We start from the raw sequence: 18,549 nt of genomic DNA on the forward strand, positions 1-18,549 counted from the left end.
TTTAAAACCGTTATTGTGACGTATTTATTGAAACATTTCAACATCTAAAGCCCTTAAACTGTCATTTCTCCCCTTGGTCTGCAGCCGACAGCAGAGTCCAGCGGTTGTCGTTTAACAAACCTGTAACTCACAGACCAACAGGTCTCATTGATCTGCGACGGAACAAAATAACACAAGCATCGTTTGGCACACACATGAACCCCATAATAATAATTTTCAAGTTTTAAAAAGGTGTTACAAGTTCTGAGCAGGAATCATCACTGACGTTACAAAAACACTTCAGCTGGTTCCTTCTCTGCTTCATCCAACAGTACTTCAGGTTTAACAGTAGAGAGAAGTACCGACACCTCATTCAGAGCCACATTTGTGGAGTCAGCATTTCATACATCACTCCATGATTGCATCTTCAAAAAGGTGTTTTTGTGATTTCATAAAGGACATCATGACATCACGAGGATCCCAACGTGCTGCAGATTAACAGACGACAACATGACTCCACGCGAGCGGATCACGGAGCAACGTAGGAAGTGCTGAGGTCACAAAGTGAGGTTTAAAGTTTAAAGCCTCGCAGCATGTGAACGTCAGCTCCTCCACAACGAACAGAACGGAAAAGAGGTTCAACTTAACGGCAGAACAATCGTCTTTACTTCATATGTTCAAGCCAAAACCACCCCTCCATTTCTAAACCGCTACCACACACACGTTTACCTAAGAGGGAATAAAACACAGAGGACGGCATGAAACTACACACATCACTACTTAAAACACGCTCCTTTTAAACATGAAGTATTAATGTCTGATCCTTCATCTCTAAACATCTAAGAGGCAGAAACGGTGTCGTGATGGGTTCCTTCAGCAGATGTAAGAGAACGTACAAACATGTGGATGGAAAGCGGGGAAAATAATCCTAATAAAAGTACTGTGACGTCTACCAGGTGAACTTCACATCTGCTGGAGAAATATATAGAAAATAAATAGATTCTCATTATATACAAATGGACACGTCGTCTTGTAACGTCTCATTGAGCGCAGCAGCCGTGTTGTTTCCTGTTTAACCTCCACGTATTAATCTATAGATTAAGCTTAATCTATAGATTAAGCTTAATCTATAGTTCAGATCACGTGCTGCACCGCGTGGGGAGCTACGCCGCGTTTGGTTGGGTGGAATAATCTGGATTACAGCACAACACGGAAAAAGTAGAGAAGGATGAGTTTGATTACGTTAAAGTAAAAATAAACTTTACACACATATTTGCAAAAGAGGAATGTGAGTTCACACTTCATGCATGAATCGTAAAATAAAGATTAATGTGAGGATTTACAGCAGGACTAAAGGAATATTTCCTGTTACATAAAATCACATACTTCTCCCTAATTACAGTTTTTTTCCCCGTAAAACACTAAAAACTCTCCGGGGGCTTTGAATACTTTTTAAATCCTTCAAATGCACGCTCTCTCTCTGGTGGAACTGTTTCACAGTTTTCCTACAACCACTGACTCTCACATACGTGATCTAAACCGACTGTGCTTCGTAGTTTTGGGGGCCGAGTCACATTTTCACACATTTCTTTGTGTTGATCGACAGGTTTTCCTCCAGAAAAAACGAGCCAGAATAAATAGATTTAGCGGTTCAATTAATAATTTGTATTTGCCTGTGTTTGTGTTGTTTTTTTAGACATTATCTTTTATATGAAAGTCTGTTTCAATTAAAAAGGAAAACTTCACCCACAAAATCAAATACTGACCTCGTTATTGAAGAACACGGTTTTTCTCGTCTGACTTTTCTCAGTTTTTTGGCATGAGAGAAAAACAAAGTGTTCCTCAGAACAATTCAAGGTGAGTAACTGTTGAACAAACGGTCATTCTGTGGGTGAAGTGTTCCTTTAAAGAGCTCAAACTAATAGATTAGACTATTAGATATAAGTCCTGCATGAAAAGTTTGGAGGACAATAAGTGAAACCGCGCCTCTTTCTTTTAGGTCTAAAGTCTACAGCAAACAAAGGTACTTACAGTAGTAGTAGTACTGTGAGTACTAGTACTGTGGAAGTCAGGTTCAGATTCATTAAACAGATCCAGGCTTAAACTCTGACTGCTGGTTTTAAACTGAAAGTAAAACTCTCCGTCCAGTTTAAGTTATCAGGTGAGCTGCAGAAGGCAAAGCGTGCACACAGTGTAAACATACTGTTAGTCTTATGTTAATAAACAAAAGAACAGAAAGGACTTTAAAACAACGTGTCACACCACTCACTTCTTGGAAGTGGTGTATCTCTGGACGGCTGTCAGACGAGGAATGTGTTCAGATCTCATCTTCTGTCAAAGTGCTCGTGTGGTGAGAACACACACACACACACACACACACACACACACACACACACACACACACACACACACACACACACACACACACTGTGATTAATGGATCGTCAGTCACTTTTTGACAGTGTGTGTCAGCTTACCGTCACCACACTCACGATAAAGAAAGACCTTCATGTTTAAACCGCTGTGTGTGTGTGTGTGTGGGTGTGTGTGTGTGTGTGTGTGTGTGTGTGTACCTTCTTTCATTCAGTGCGTTGTGAACTCTTTGTTCCCTTTTGTTATTAAACTCACTATCCTGAAGGTCTCTCTTGTGCTAGTACTAAACATATTTTAAAGGGTTAGTTCAACATTTTGGGTAGTTGGACTTTTTGTTTTCTGTCTGAGCATTGTGTTACAGTGTTAGCTTAGCTTAGCATAAAGACTGGAAGCAGGTGGAGACAGTTAGCCCGGCTCATTAATTAAAATATTGTTTGTTTCATTCGCACATATGCAGAAATAATAAAAATTGTGATTTTCGGGAAGTTTTGTGCTCGAACTTTTGACGTTTATTTATTTTAGAGGTTTTTGTTTTTCACTTTAGAATAAAACTGGATCGATGTTTCCCTCTGCTTCAAGTCTTTATGCTAAGCTAAACATCAAAATCAATACTTAAAGCGTGGTGAGCTTCCTTTTCCCAACATGTTGAACTATTCATTTAACAGTTTTGAATCCATAAGTACATTAAAACTGTTCTTTTTTTATACTTCAGAGCTTTTAAGGATGATCCCTTTTCCGTTACAACAAACAAACATTTGGCCTTCATAGTTTCTTTTTTACTGGTCAAGAGTCCAAGTCACCGAGGCGATAATATAAATGCAGTGAGGACTACGTTAGTCAAGCACAAACATGTTACTCCTCCATTTCCCTTCTTAAAGGCACAGTGTGGAGGACTCAGTGGTATCTAGTGGTTTGTTTGCAGATTGCAACAAACTAAATATCCCTCCACTCACTTTACAAGACTGCATATAACTTAAGTTAAGGAGCAACGGAAGTCAGACAGGTGACGTAAAAACCTGAAAGTCTCTCTAGAGTCAGTGTTTGGTTTGTCCGTTCTGGGCTACCGTAGAAAAACATGGTGGTGCAACGCGGCGGACTCCGCCTCCTGATCTTTATGTATTTACGACGGTCATCCTAAACTAACGAAAACACAGTTTCAGGGGATTATACACTAATGAAAACATATTTATGTATACTATATTCCATTTCTGCTAAAAGATGCCCCACACACTGTGCCTTTAAATTAATAATAATAATAATAATAATAATAAGTTGTGCTCAGTCTGAATCGGTCTTCATAAATGTATCACTGTGTGGAGCTACAGGTGCCTATAAAAACAGTCAGGTGAAACTGAGGAGGACCATGAACCAGTTAGCTGGTTGCGGCTCTCACATTCACGCTCACGCTTCAAGAACACAAGACACGCTACTCTGCCTTGGACCCTTTGTCCCCGGAGGAGCCCCCGAGGTAGGATTTGTAGAAGAACAAGGCAAAGAGGACCAAGTAGCTGAGGTACATGAGGGTGCCCCACGCGATGTTGTCCATGTAGGACGGGCAGCGCACCTCGTGCATCCAGCGGTACACCAGGCCCAGCACCGCCAGGCCCATCACCATCTGCAGGATCTGGGTGGCCGTGATGATCATGGCGCAGGGGCGGGGCACCCGCAGGCCGCCCGCCTTGGCCGCGTAGTACGAGTACATGAGGGAGTGGACCAGGTAGTTCATGGTCATGAACCAGCCGCCGCCCGCCACCTGGTCCTTGTAGGAGTACCAGGAGTAGAGCAGCACGGTGATGTGGTGGTACCAGTGCAGGAAGATGAGGCGCTGCTTCCGCAGGATGATGAACACCGTGTCACCTGGGGGAGGAAAACCATGGAAGGGTTAGTGAAGATCAGTGCTTTAAGATCATAAAATGTTGTTGTTTTTTGTTTTAAATGCCTTTTACTTTATTTGATTTTCCGTTGGCTTTGCTGAAAGTACCATCGTTCGTTATCAGGTGATATTCCTTCTAAATAGTTTGACCGATTGGATTCTCTGAGGGTCGATCAGACGACGCATCAATTCTGAATTTAAACATTTAAATATACATTTGTGTGCTCTTTAATTTGAGCTCTGTGGTTACCTCTGACATCTGAGTATTTTAAACTGTCATCCACTGAAAGCCTGCATTACAATTTGACTTATTTTTTGATCAGATAGTTTCAGATTTTAATTAATTAGTTGCCAATTTGATGCTGCATCTTATTTAGGCAAAGCTCTTGTAAGTCTGCTTGTGTTTAACATTTGAAAACTTTGTCTTCTTTGTTGAATTATTATCATTTAACATTTATTATAAATATTTGAATACTCTCAAAGTAAGGTAGTGAAAGAAGTACTGTTTAGGTACCAAAACTAACAGATAAATGCATATTTGGCAACACTTCATTTTAAGGGTCCTTTATTTTCTTGAAGTGTTCCTGAGAAAAACAAACACTTCATTTGGTTTATGATGCATGAAACCGTTAGTTTGTTACGTTTAAAAGCAGTTTTTTTGATTTCCAGAGGAAGTTCACTGAAAACTGTTCCATTTTAAATCCACGTAAAATAAAAAGTATTCATACATTTTGGGAAAATTCATTGGACTTAAACAGTATTTATTTCGACACTCTTGCCGTCTGCAGCAAAGGAAACACCGTCTCTGCATCCATCATCCTCTAACGGGATTTTCTCATCATCTGCCTCCATTTTTTCCAGAGCACTCCGGTCAGAGTGTCGGACAGAGAGACGGAGGAGCAGCTCTTAAGATGATCCTCTGCTTATTATACATTTACTGCAGAGTTTAAGCGCAGCGAAGAGGAAGTGAGAGGAATGATTTGATCTCTTCAGGTTAACGTCTGTCTAAGCTTTGTGTCAGTAAATCATTTGTGTTTACTCATTACCTGGAGATATGTCTACAAATACCACCTTAAACAATATGTTATTTTTAGACCTTTTGGTTACATATAACCATTTTTTTTAAATGCATTTAAATGCCTCCATGTCAACATATCATTAGGGTCTGTTTGACATGGAAATATAGAAATTTTAAAACTGTTAAAACACCCAAACCCTGACATTTTCAACCAGATTTCTCCCAGTTAAACCCAGAGAACTACACGTTCAGGACCGTATCAGAGAGGTTGCAGGAGGACCTTACCGAGCTCGGGGGCCTTGCTGAGGACGAAGGCGTAGGCCCAGAACTTGCTGACGGGGGCGCTGTAGAAGCTGTTGTCACACACCGACTGTCTGAAGCCGCTGGTCGTGAGGACGTGCAGCATGTACGATCCGGTCCTCAGGGCTCCGATGATGCTGCAGAGGGAACCCACGACACGCAAACACATCAGTGCATCGGTTAAATACTCCAACACACAATCCGCTCTGTCAGCCTGGAAACTGGTTGCTGAATGACCCTTAAGAATGTGAGATCAGTCTGTATCTGTGACCATGAGTATTTGTATACGAGGGCTAGAGGGACCGAGATCTTAACCCTCTGAATATTATCTCCAAACTAACACAATCTATCATATCCAGAAGCCGTAAAAGCAAACATAATCATCAGATTGTCATCTCTCTGACGGTCCTTGAACACATCTCTGCTGCTCTCTCTGTGTCAGAAAATCATTTTAGATAATTCATGTTTACTCTTTACCTGGAGATATGTCAAAAAATACCACCTTAAACTCCCAACTTTTAGACATTGACATATAGTGATTAAAAAAAACAAGATATCTAAAAAAAACTTTTCAACCAGATTTAGCACAATTTTGCAACAAATAAACCGAACCAGATCCTGTTAAAAACATTAAATATTTAGCAGTTGTTTTCAGGTTCTCTTTTACACACATTAACTAGACTTCATGCTATTTAATACAGTCCTTTAATCGGCCTTGAACAAAGGGGATGGTCTCCTGTTTGAAAGAGTAAAGAAAACATTTACAACACGTCGAGAAGCCTCCTGAGACACAAACTTCAGCCTCAAAAGCAACATTTCTACAACACGTCATTGTTTCTCACCAACACACCACTGTCCATTGTTTCAGCTCTACTGCTGCCACAAACACTCATCTCTTTAAGGCCAATAAAAACCCTCTTAGAGTCCTGCAGTCATATATTGATCCAGAGATGCAGAAAGTAATTCATCTGCACAACAATATGAAGACACAACGGAGATAAACTGTTCACTGACACTACTTTCCTCCGGTTCTATAAAACACAAACTACACAATCTTGTTTGATAATTAGTTTCAGTTTTGTCGATAATTTATCTCAAATGATCATTTATTCTACAAAACGTCAGATTAACTGTGAAAACACCACTGACCAGAGCAAATCCAGCAATGCAAGTTAGATCATAGAAAAGGTAAACTGGTCTGGTCTGTGACTCACCTGAAGATGGCGAGGCTGAGCGACCACAGCATCAGCGGCCGGCGCAGGTTCAGCTTCGGTCTTTCCTTCATGAAGTGCTGACCGCCGAACACGAACGCAGCGTACAGCCCACAGAACATGAAGGCTTTGCTCCTGTGGACACAACACAGCAGAACAACACAGTGATCAGCATCACTGAAGAGAAGAGAACATAAAACAACACAACATAACATTAAAATAACACAACATAACATACAATAAGATAAGATACAATAAGATTAAAATAACATAAGATACAATAAGATTAAAATAACATAAGATACAACCTTATTAATCCCAAAGGAAACTCGTGTGCCAGAGTTCCATTCAAGATTACAACTGAATAGCAAAAAACAATAGAACATTATAAACAATAGAAAAACAATTAAGAAGTGTAAAATAAATAATACTGACTCCACTGCAAAATACAATACCATAGCAAGAGTAAGGTAAATAAATAGATAAAGTAGGTCACAGATTGTTATAGTCTAACTAATCTATAACTATTAGAATCTGCAAATATGTTAAACAGTCTAACATCATTCAGTATCTGTTTTACAGTATTAGACTACTTTAAACCAGTATTAGACTACCTTAAACCAGTATTAGACTGCCTTAAACCAGCATTAGACTACTTTAAACCAGCATTAGACTGTCTTAAACCAGCATTAGACTACCTTAAACCAGTATTAGACTACCGTAAACCAGTATTAGACTACCTTAAACCAGCATTAAACTACTTTAAACCAGCATTAGACTACCTTAAACCAGCATTAGACTACCTTAAACCAGTATTAGACTGCCTTAAACCAGTATTAGACTACCTTAAACCAGTATTAGACTGCCTTAAACCAGCATCAGACTACTTTAAACCAGTATTAGACTACCTTAAACCAGTATTAGACCGCCTTAAACCAGTATTAGACTACCTTAAACCAGTATTAGACTACTTTAAACCAGCATTAGACTACCTTAAACTGGTATTAGACTGCCTTAAACCAGCATTAGACTACTTTAAACCAGTATTAGACTGCCTTAAACCAGCATTAGACTACTTTAAACCAGCATTAGACTACTTTAAACCAGCATTAGACTACCTTAAACCGGTATTAGACTGCCTTAAACCGGTATTAGACTACCTTAAACCAGTATTAGACTACCTTAAACCAGTATTAGACTACTTTAAACCAGTATTAGACTACCTTAAACCAGTATTAGACTACTTTAAACCAGTATTAGACTACCTTAAACCAGTATTAGACTACTTTAAACCAGCATTAGACTACCTTAAACCGGTATTAGACTGCCTTAAACCAGTATTAGACTACTTTAAACCAGCATTAGACTACCTTAAACCGGTATTAGACTGCCTTAAACCAGCATTAGCCTACTTTAAACCAGCATTAGACTACTTTAAACCAGCATTAGACTACTTTACACCAGCATCAGACTACTTTACACCAGCATCAGACTACCTTAAACCAGCATTAGACTACTTTAAACCAGCATTAGACTATCTTTAAGACTGCTTTAGACTTCATTTAAGGGATCCTTAGCTGAAAATTAGTTTTATTTATTTGAGTCTTATAAAAGCTGATTAAGTGAAGAAACAAAAAGCCGTCTGTTAGACTCCGTATTGAGTTGATGACCTGAATCAGCCTCTAAACGTCCGACGTCTGTCTGGTTACACAAAGAGGAAGAGGAAGACTTCTTCACTCAACCCTAAATCACCTCCGTCAGACTGTGACCCAGCAGGTGATCACACAGACGTAGCGCCGTTACATCGGGAGAGGACACAGCGAGGGTGAAGGGACCAGACGTTTAAACATGACATGATGTGACACGAGGCAACACACAACACATCGCTCGTCCTCATTTAGAATCACAGAGGGTTAACCGAGATTAGTTGTTGACACACTGACCGTTTAGACTGCCGGCTCTGAGTGATGAGGCAATTTAAACCGGGCATTGCTCCGCCTGGCTCACCGGCAACCAGCAACCGATATTATTATAATTAAACAGCCGGCAAAAGTGATGACGCAGCTCAGAATGCTTAACGGTGGAGAAATAGATACAGCTATACCTGATTATATATATATATATATATATATATATATATATATATATATATATATATATATATATATATATATATATATATATAATCAGGTATAGCTGTGAGGCTGTTTGGGAATAAACCAGAAGACTAATCCAGATTGTCACAATACATATTAGAGTAGATGCTGCTTGACCCAGTTAATGCTTCTGATGGTGAATGCATGAAGTCAAAGTCCTCAGGGACACAAACTGATATTTAATAAAGGTATATGAATACGGATGTCACTATATTCTGGTGTGATCTGTTGTTTTTCTTTCAATTAATAGAATTTAGCCTATAAAAAAAAATAATAATAAAAAAAAAAATATCACAATTTTTACCGTCCAATGTCGGGTGACCTCTCCTCTATTTCACCCTCTTTTGCTGCGCTATGTTATTATTTATTATTATTATTATTATATTACGGCTGTGCGTTGAAGAGCGATCTGCGCTCCTATTGGTTAAAGTCATGGCTGTGACGGAGGACAGGTTGTGGAAGGAAAGATTCAAGTACAGTTGTTTTAGGAATTATGCATTACTGATATACAGTATATACACACACACACACGTTTTAAGGACCCCCTGCAGTTCTCCAAAGGACCCTTAACATATGACACACTATCCGGGATGAAACTGTCAATTGTCGCTTTAAATCGACTCATTCAGTCTGAAAACATCAGACTACATCTTTAAATTGTGTGTTTTGTCTATCTACACACTGTAGATGCAGCTACCGGAGCAATTTTGGGGTTAAGTGTCTTGCTCAAGGACACATTGACATGAAACTAGTGGAGTTGGAGCCGGGGATCGAACCACCGACCCTCTGATTGAAAGGCTGCCCTGCTCTCCACTTAGCCACGGTCAGTCACCCTTTCATATTTATTGTAGTATTTCATGCAGATGAAAGTCACGTCTTCATGGTTGCAAAACACGTCAGAGAGAGAGAGAGAGAGAGAGAGAGAGAGAGAGAGAGAGATTGTGTGCACAGGTGACAGGATTCAGGTGATAAGATCAGGGTGTGGCTGTGGTGTGAAGACAGAAGCAGAAAAGTGAAACGTGCTCATTTTAATGTCCCACAGCAACAATCGCACTATTTAAATAGATCAAACTGGATAAATATATATTGGTAATAACAACATATACTCTTCCCCAATAGTGATACTGATACAGAAGCATGTTACAGTAAAGGAGGAAGAAGAAGAGGAGGAGGAGGAGGAGGAGGAGGAGGAGGAGGAGGAGGAGGAGGAGGAGAAGATACTAACAGAACTATAAACATTGAATTGATCCATAAAGCTGCTGTCTGGAGGAAGAATGGAGTTGCACGAGGACTCTGCAGAAGAGAAATGCTGCAGCAGGTCCAAAGACATTCACACAAAGCTCCAGACCGGTGAGGAGGAGGAGGAGGAGGAGGAGGAGGAGGAGGAGGAGGAGGAGGATGTGAGCTGCACTTGTACCCTCCTGGTACAGCTCACTCTCCTCTGTCTCAGAGCCACACCTGTGATTTAGTTTCACTTCGTGCACAGAAATGCAGTCTTACCAGGTTTGTCCCTGTCGCAATCAAAAGCGACATTGTAGCAACATAGTAGCAACATTGTAGCAAAATATTGCAGGTGCATGCACAGCAGAGGGTCTAACATCTATTTTTTGCACTCAAACTGTTTTAATTCAGACCAAAAGTGTGACTTAAGGGAGGAACAGATGAAGCCATGTCGTCCATCTTCAAGGACGTTTGAATTGACACATAAACGTCGAACATGAAGTAGATTAATGGCGCTAAATGTGAGACACGTGGCTAACAGCCGGTGATAGGACGGACATGAGGAGATAAGAGTTCAGTCTGTAGGAGGAAGAGGACCAAGCAGACATCTTTTATCTGTTTTTTTTAGCTTTTCTTCTAAGCTAACTTTCTTTTGCATACATACCAGTTTTCCTGCATCCATTCCAGGGCTCGTCTTTCGTCGAACAGCCGCTCGAAATCGTACTCCACAGTCGCGTTCATTGTTTATTTTTATTTATTTTATCCGCTTTTCTGCCGCTATAAGACACCCGAAGTTTCTGCTAAATGTGACCGCGCCGGACCGGCCTTCTGACGGGTTTACAGCCTAACTCCTGCTCCTTTATCTCCTCCAGTTTATATTAGCTGGATTATCACCGGTTGGAGGATGCCGTACCAGACGTACTTCATCTACTGACTCATTCTCCTCCCCGTGGTCAAGCTGGCTGAAAAGGAAACAATGCTGTTCCGGTTTTGAATTTCAAATTAAAAGCTATGACGCAGCAATTGCTTCAGGTTAACTAGATGGATGGATGGATGGATAGATAGATAGATGAAAAATGCACAATATATACAGTACAATACAACAGAATATTATTAAATGAACTAACAATAGTGCAAATATTTAACCAACAACAAACAAACAACAGTGTAACAGAGTTCTAGTCTTGTGAATGATTTGGCCATATATTTTTTATATTTTTTTTATATAGATTATTAGGTAATTGTTAGATTTTTTAAATACATCTTTTTATTTGGTCTTATGTTTGCACTTTCCTACTGTTGTACAACATTATTCCTCATACATAAAGTTTTATTTTATTATTTATTACAAAAAACTCTGCATAGGCAAACACCAGAAGGTACCAGCTTCTAATAGATCAATAATAAGTTGTTATAATGGCTTTCAATTTCATCTTTAGCCGTGGCTAAGTGGAGAGCAGTGCCGCCTTTCAATCAGAGGGTCTCCGGTTCGATCCTCTTGCCTAGTCTCATGTCAATGTGTCCTTGAGCAAGACACTTAACCCCAAAATTGCTCCCGTAGCTGCGTCTACGGTGTAGATAGATACTGAATTGTAAGTCGCTTTGGATAAAAGTGTCTGCTAAATGACCGTAATGTAATTTTGCAGCAGAGGTAAAACAAACTAACAAACAGAGCACAGGCTTCAACATAAACATAATAAACACAAAATATGTAAAGACTAAATCCTTAAATCAGTAAGTATGTATCACCTTCATTAACCAACAATATTATATCATCAGCTTACTTGCGCTGATCATTAAATATATTTAATTTTGTGAAGTTGAATCTCTTTAATTGATTAAAAGCTACAAAATCACAGAGTGATAATTATTTAATATTTTTTATTTATATATATATATATTGAATTCAGACACGTGCTTTATCATTTTTTCTGACATTTTATGGATTAAAAGACTTATAAATTACAACAAATTAATAAATAAATGGAAATGATAATTAGTTTAGCGGTCCCAACTTTAATTGTGAAGGTTAGAGCATCAGTTTCCTGGTTCCTCGCGCTGTCATACTGTGCGGCTTGACCATGCGCAGTATGACATGTTCTGTCTCGAGCGTGTAGTGATGGAGGCGGAGGTGGGCGAGGCTTGGCTCTGACGCTGTATCACCAGTGAGTCCAGTCTGGTCACAGTATCACCCACACAGTCATACATTTTATGATTTAGTTTGATACACAACACGTGTTTATTCTATTTTAATTCATCTTTTTTATTATTTTGTCATTGTTAAAAAATAATGTGAATTAATTACGATTAAATATAAATATAACTGATCTGTTTGTGTGTGTTTTTCATGTTGTTTACTTCTATTTTATGTTACTTTATACTTCTCTCCATGTTAGAGGCAAATGTCCTACTTTTTATTCCACTACATTTATTTTACAGCTTTAGTTACTTTGCAGATTTAGATTATAAATATAATCAACTGATACATTATGATATATATATATATTTATTATAAGTTAAGCTTCCCACATATAAAATAATGAAATGAGCTCCATCTTTACCAGATGCAGCATTAAAGTGATGAACACATTAATGCATCAATAATTATTAATTATCCAATAATGTAATATATATTATTCTGAAATTCTGCATCATGAGTGATTTTACTTTAAGTACTTCATATATTACTTTTAACATAGTATTCCTAAACTCTAGAGATCTTCCACTACTATTAGCAAATAAAACTTTAACCAAAAAATTCCCCAGAATCCCCTGCTAACCCTTTATTCTGGGTCAAAATGTGAATATCTGCTTGTCTTCTATAATAATTAACTGAATATCTTTGAGTTTTGGACTCTCAACATGACATTTCTAGACGTCACCTTGGACTTTGGGAAACTTCGTATCTCTACCTGTTAACATGTACAATAGTGCTGTCTTTGATTGCTGAAACTGAATGTGCTTGTAGATCTGTGCCAAAGGGGAGAGAGAGACTCACTTACATCACATCTGCAGCCATGAGGTGAGCGGTTGCATAAGACACAGCTGCACACACATCTGTCTGCTCGCTGGTGTGAAGGAGCAGAATCACGGCTGGATTATCAGCAGGTCAGAGGGCCAGACGGGTTCGGTTAGTGTGTGTGTTGTGCAACTGATGTGCGGCAACGTCGAGATAATCTGCACGAGTAAAACTAAATATTCTCCTTTAGGCAGGTGCTGCTTCATCACCTGATCTTAAAGGTGTCAAAAATCTAGATTAATGACTTTAAATTTAACAGAAGTGTCCCAAAAAACATAGAAGTCCGACTCATAATGACACAGGAATCACAGAATAATACAAATATATAAAACTACAGCAATAAACATTATATAAAAAGGAATATAAACACAGTAGATTAACAACACAGATCAACGTCATAGAGCTTTTGCTTCCTGCAGGGCTACATTGTATACATTAAATGAATTAAGTGGAACAACATAATGAAGAAAGTGTCATAAATCCCTCCAAAATGTAGTGGAGTTGAAGTATGAAGTAGCATAAAATACTCAAGTACAGTGTAGAACCTCAAAATTCTACTCAAGTACAATAAATGTACTTTCCACCACTGAATAAAAAACAGGTTTCTGAATTAAACACAGTATCTAAACAGAAAATGTTGATTTAAAGGTAGTTTATTGAACCAAATGAATGAAATGCTACTCTTGAAAAGATGATCATAATATATCTTAATATATTAATTGTCTTGTCTCCTAATCAAAGGTAATGTGATGCCATATTGTGCTTTCACGGTGCACGTTCCTGAGCAGAAAGAGGAAGTAACGAGGGGTTAATAGACGAGTCCAGAAACAGGTTAATCCAGACACAACGTCTCAAAGTCCTGGTCTACGCCCGCTGGAGCAGAGATGAGGAAACGTCAGTGATCCCTGCAGAAGAAGATCAAACACTGATAAGTTCTGGCTCTTTTTACTGTGCATATTTCATGCATGAATTCATCTCAATACGTCTTCTATTCACATAAAAGTTAAACAAAATACCTAAAGTATGAGTAAGAAAGAGTTATACTGTTACTGGATCATTATGGATGATGTATTAATATGTACTGTATGTGGTACTTTAACGTTGTTGTACAAGAAGAGGCTCACATATACCTTTAATGGTTTAATCTGTAACAATGGATAATATTTTATACAATTATTATATTTTCATATTATTATTATCATCATCATCATCATCATCATCATTATTATGAGTAGTAGTAGTTTTATTCAAAACATTATTATTATTATTAATAATAATAATAATAATAATAATAATATTATTAAATACCAACATAGTAAAACATGTTTTAAATAATATATTGTGCATGTAAAATAAATAAATAAATATTACATTACAATAATTAAAATATTTAAAAAAGTAACCATGTCTCTTGAGAAAATGTATTGCAGTAAAGAGTAAATATTCACCTCTGAGATGTAGTGGAGTAAAGTACAAGTACCTCACAGTACAGTACTTGAGTACATAGCTACTGTCCACCACTGTTGACTGAATTAGAAGGTTTAAAAAGTAAAGAATGAAGATTTAGAGCCACCTGCTGGACGAAGCATGAAGGTGCTCCTCAGCTTGTAAATGTCTCTTATTCTACAGCTGCTATGACAGCAAGCAGGAGTTACTTTACTTCTGACTAGACAGCCTTCTGATTAATTAACAACAACACATAACTGGCCCTCAGTGCTGAAGTGGAGTAGAAGAGTTATTGTGAGTGTGGAGTGAAAACAGCTGAAACGCAGACGTCCTCTCAGGACCCACCTGCTGCTGCACTTTGATTCACTTCAACCAGAACATGGTCTTCTTCTCTGCATGCAGGAGTCCGCAGAGAGCAGAATGCTGCAGCTGCTTTACGTCCAATGCAGCAGCAGAGGGATCACCAAACTCTGAATCAGAGTCTGAATCAGCTTTATTGGCCAAGTGTGTGTGTAAACATTCAAGGATTTAGATCTAGTGACTCAGAAACAGACGTACAGCCGTGGTATTTTGCCAAAGGTCCTACTTCGAAACTAGACACAGACCTTTGTAGTTGTGTTGTGTCTCTTTCTGGTTGTTTTGATCTTTTTGGATTTCTTTATTGTCTGTGGGGTTTTTTGCCCTTTTTTATGTTGTTTTGCGTCACTTTGTGGTTGTTTTTTGTCTCTGCTGCTCTTCTGGATCTATTTGCTTTGAGTCTCCTTGCAGGTTTTGCGTCAATTTGTAGTTGTTTGCGTTTCTTTGTGGTCATTGTTTGTCTCTTTGTAGTTGCTTTGTGTCTCTCTGCAACTGTTTAGCATCTTGTTGTTTTGGTATCTTTGTAGTCTTTTTGTGTCTCTTTGAAGTAATTTTGTTTCTCTTTGTAGTTGCTTTCTGCTTTTTTGTTGTTGTTTTGTGCTTCTGTGTAGTTGCTTTACATTTCTTTGTGGTCCCTTTGAGTCTCTTCCTGGTTGGTGAAGGCCGTGTTATCATCCACAAGAATTTTAGCAGGAATTATAACAATCACAACTGCTGTGATCTAAACACATTTCACTCAAGTGAATTGGCACCGATGCTCCAGGCAGGAAATGAGCTTGACAGATTAGACAAGCATGAACATGAGCAAACAGTCATGGCCATCAGCGGCGGCGTAAAGGGAAAACAAACTACTATTAGGGCACATATGTCACCTGAACTGATTTACAACAGCAGAGAACAGTAAAGTAGAGAAACAACTTGAGAAAAGGGGTTTGAACTATTGACTATTAACCATATAGTCACTTTACATAAAACCAGTGGTGGAAGAAGTAAAGTTAAGTAAAAGTAGCAATACGAAAGAGTAGAAAAACTCTTCTTTAAATACTTTAAAATGATCTTCTAAAATGACTCATTATGCAGAATGTCTCATTTTAGAAGATCATTTTAAATAATTTACCAGGTAACTAAATCTATAATAATATATTAGCCTATATCTTAATTGGTGATAGTATTTTGTACTAATAATCTGAATCTGTATCGTTATTTTTTTTTAAAGTACATTAATTCCCTCCAAAATGTAGTGGAGTTGAAGTATAAAGTAGCATAACATGGAAATATTCAGGTAGAGTGAATGTACTCAGTTACTTCCCACCATAAATAAAAAACAGATACTGAATTCAACACAGTATCTATAAAAAGAAAATGTTCTTATTTCTTCTTCAGCTTTTGTAAATCTGACCTAACAAGTTATTTTAATAACTTCATCAATACTTTTATACATTTAAACTTGTGATTTAAAGACAGATTATCAAATCTGCATGAATGAACGGCTACTCTGCTAAACTAGGCTAGTTAGCTTTTAGCAAGACTAGTTTATCTGATGTCCTTCTTCATCTTTTTCCCAATGATGACTAGTTTTAGCCAATTTCTCAATTGTGTGGTATGAACAAAGTTAGTTTCTAAGATGTTGGAGCATCAATATTGATTTTTACAATACAAATAAACACACAAAGAAAGTGGGTAAACTAGCTTCCGCTAATGCTAACTTACTAGCTAAGGCTGATTCACCAGCCAAGGCTAACTCACTAGCTTAAAGAAGCTTGTGTTTGGTTGACCTGTTTTCTAGTTCTTGCAAATCTTACATGCTTTTTCAAAATGAAGTACACCATTTCATGGCACAATACTACGTAAATACTAAAACAGATTATATCATTTTTAAATTTTACCTAAATAATGTACGTATTTGTTCATTTATTCTTTGTAGTGCAGCTCAGTCCCACACAGTGTCTCCTGTCTCTATTAACATTCAGGTCAGTGATATGAAGATGAGTTCATTATCTCACATAAACAACAACAGCACACTCCAGAGGACAACGTGAGGGAACTCGTGGACATCTAAAGGTGACTCAGCATTACTTTAATCAAGGAAGGTTTTTATTTCCCCGTGGAAATCATCAGAGTCATTATTAAAACAAAACACCGAAATAGATTTTGTTGATGGTGTGCATGCAGAGTAATTTCAGATCAACTTCAAACTAAATATCTGTTGTACTTTGAATATGTATGGAAGTGAATGTGACGCAATTTTGTCACAAAGTAAAACTCGATGTGACAGGGTGGGAATGTGTGTTCGTTCTTTTGCAGTTATTCTTCAGTATTTGTACACGTTGTGTAATGCTTCTGCCTTGTGGAGGAATGAAACCATATTTACCATGCATAAGTACAAATTTGATGCACTTGTACTTTATTTGTGTTTTCTTCCAATGTAATTTTATTTGTTTACTCCACTATACAGTATCTACTTTTTACTTGTCTGACAGCTTTAGTTTCTTTACAAATTAAGATTTCTGCTCACAAAATTCATAAAATTGTAAAAGCTAAAACACTTAATTAAACATTAATTAATGGAATGACCAAAAATGTATAACTATTCTGATAATTGGTTTAAACCAATAAATTATGATGTTGAGATTTGGACTAAACAAACATTGTGAAAGTATTAATATATTCAAATATTTTTTCAATGTAGGCTATTACAAGTAAATACAATAAACAATAGCACAGTATAAAATTTCACGTTACAAGTAGTTCCGCATCCAAAACTTTACTTAAAGGGATAGTGTGTAAGATATGACGCCATCTAGGGGTGAGGTTGCAGATTACAACAAACTGAAACTCCTCCAGTGTGCCAGTCGTGTCGGAGGATAACGCTAGCCGATGCGGAAACACAAAAAAACAAATGTCCCTCTCTAGAGCAGGTGTTTGGTTTGTTCCTTCTGGGCTACCGTAGAAACAGGGAGGTCTGTGAACCGGACCAGCTACCCATTCTAAGGTAACAAAAACACAACGATTCATACTTAAAGGTGATTATACACTAAAGAAGACACACTTATTAATATTATATTACAATTATGTGAATTCCATAAATTGTACACACGGTTCCTTTAATATGAAAGTACATAAGTGTAGCAACAAAATGCACTAAAGCATCACAAAGTAAAAAAGTATTCATGGTCCAAATTTTAGCAAGTATTATTATATTATTTGTTTATTATTATTGATGTATTAACATGCAAGCTGCACTCTAATATCTGCGTAAAACATACCAAATGACCAGGGATCATATTTTACACTATTATTTTTGTAGTAGTAGTAATATAAGTAGATAAATATATGTAGTATTGTTGTTCTTATTATATTCAGAATACATTTGTTTTGTATGTAAATCGTAATTTGAAAAGTAACTGACTCCCAAATAAGTAAAAAGTGCAACATATTACTTTCTCTGAGATGAGAAGTTGAAGTATAATGCAGCATAAAATGGAAATACAATAGTTAAGTACAAGTACCTCAAAAATTGTACACAAGTCTTAGATATATTTCCCACCACTGAAGCAGTTTCACCAGCTGGTAATAGAGAAGGAGGCAGACACTGG

The 18,549-nt window shown here is 37.6% G+C and overlaps 1 protein-coding gene across 2 annotated transcripts; it reads right to left on the reverse strand.

Annotated features, from left to right (window-relative positions):
* Nucleotides 1-11,056, reverse strand: LOC137891932 (very long chain fatty acid elongase 6-like). 2 transcript variants are annotated; one of them, XM_068736793.1, is made up of 6 exons: nucleotides 10,796-11,056; nucleotides 6,758-6,889; nucleotides 5,529-5,680; nucleotides 3,917-4,209; nucleotides 2,249-2,310; nucleotides 1-120 (listed from the first exon to the last, which is right to left on the reverse strand). In XM_068736793.1, the coding sequence occupies exons 1-6, from the start codon at nucleotides 10,870-10,872 to the stop codon at nucleotides 54-56; spliced, it is 783 nt and encodes a 260-aa protein (XP_068592894.1). In that variant the 5' UTR covers nucleotides 10,873-11,056; the 3' UTR covers nucleotides 1-53. The 2 variants fall into 2 exon arrangements, with proteins under 2 accessions (XP_068592894.1, XP_068592893.1); XM_068736792.1 differs by having other exon boundaries at nucleotides 2,249-4,209.
* Between the last annotated feature and the right edge of the window lie 7,493 nt (nucleotides 11,057-18,549).

Source organism: Cebidichthys violaceus, unplaced genomic scaffold, assembly GCF_023349555.1.
Source record: "Cebidichthys violaceus isolate CVI_PGR_0920_01 unplaced genomic scaffold, fCebVio1.0.p SCAF_72, whole genome shotgun sequence".
NCBI lineage: Eukaryota > Metazoa > Chordata > Actinopteri > Perciformes > Stichaeidae > Cebidichthys > Cebidichthys violaceus.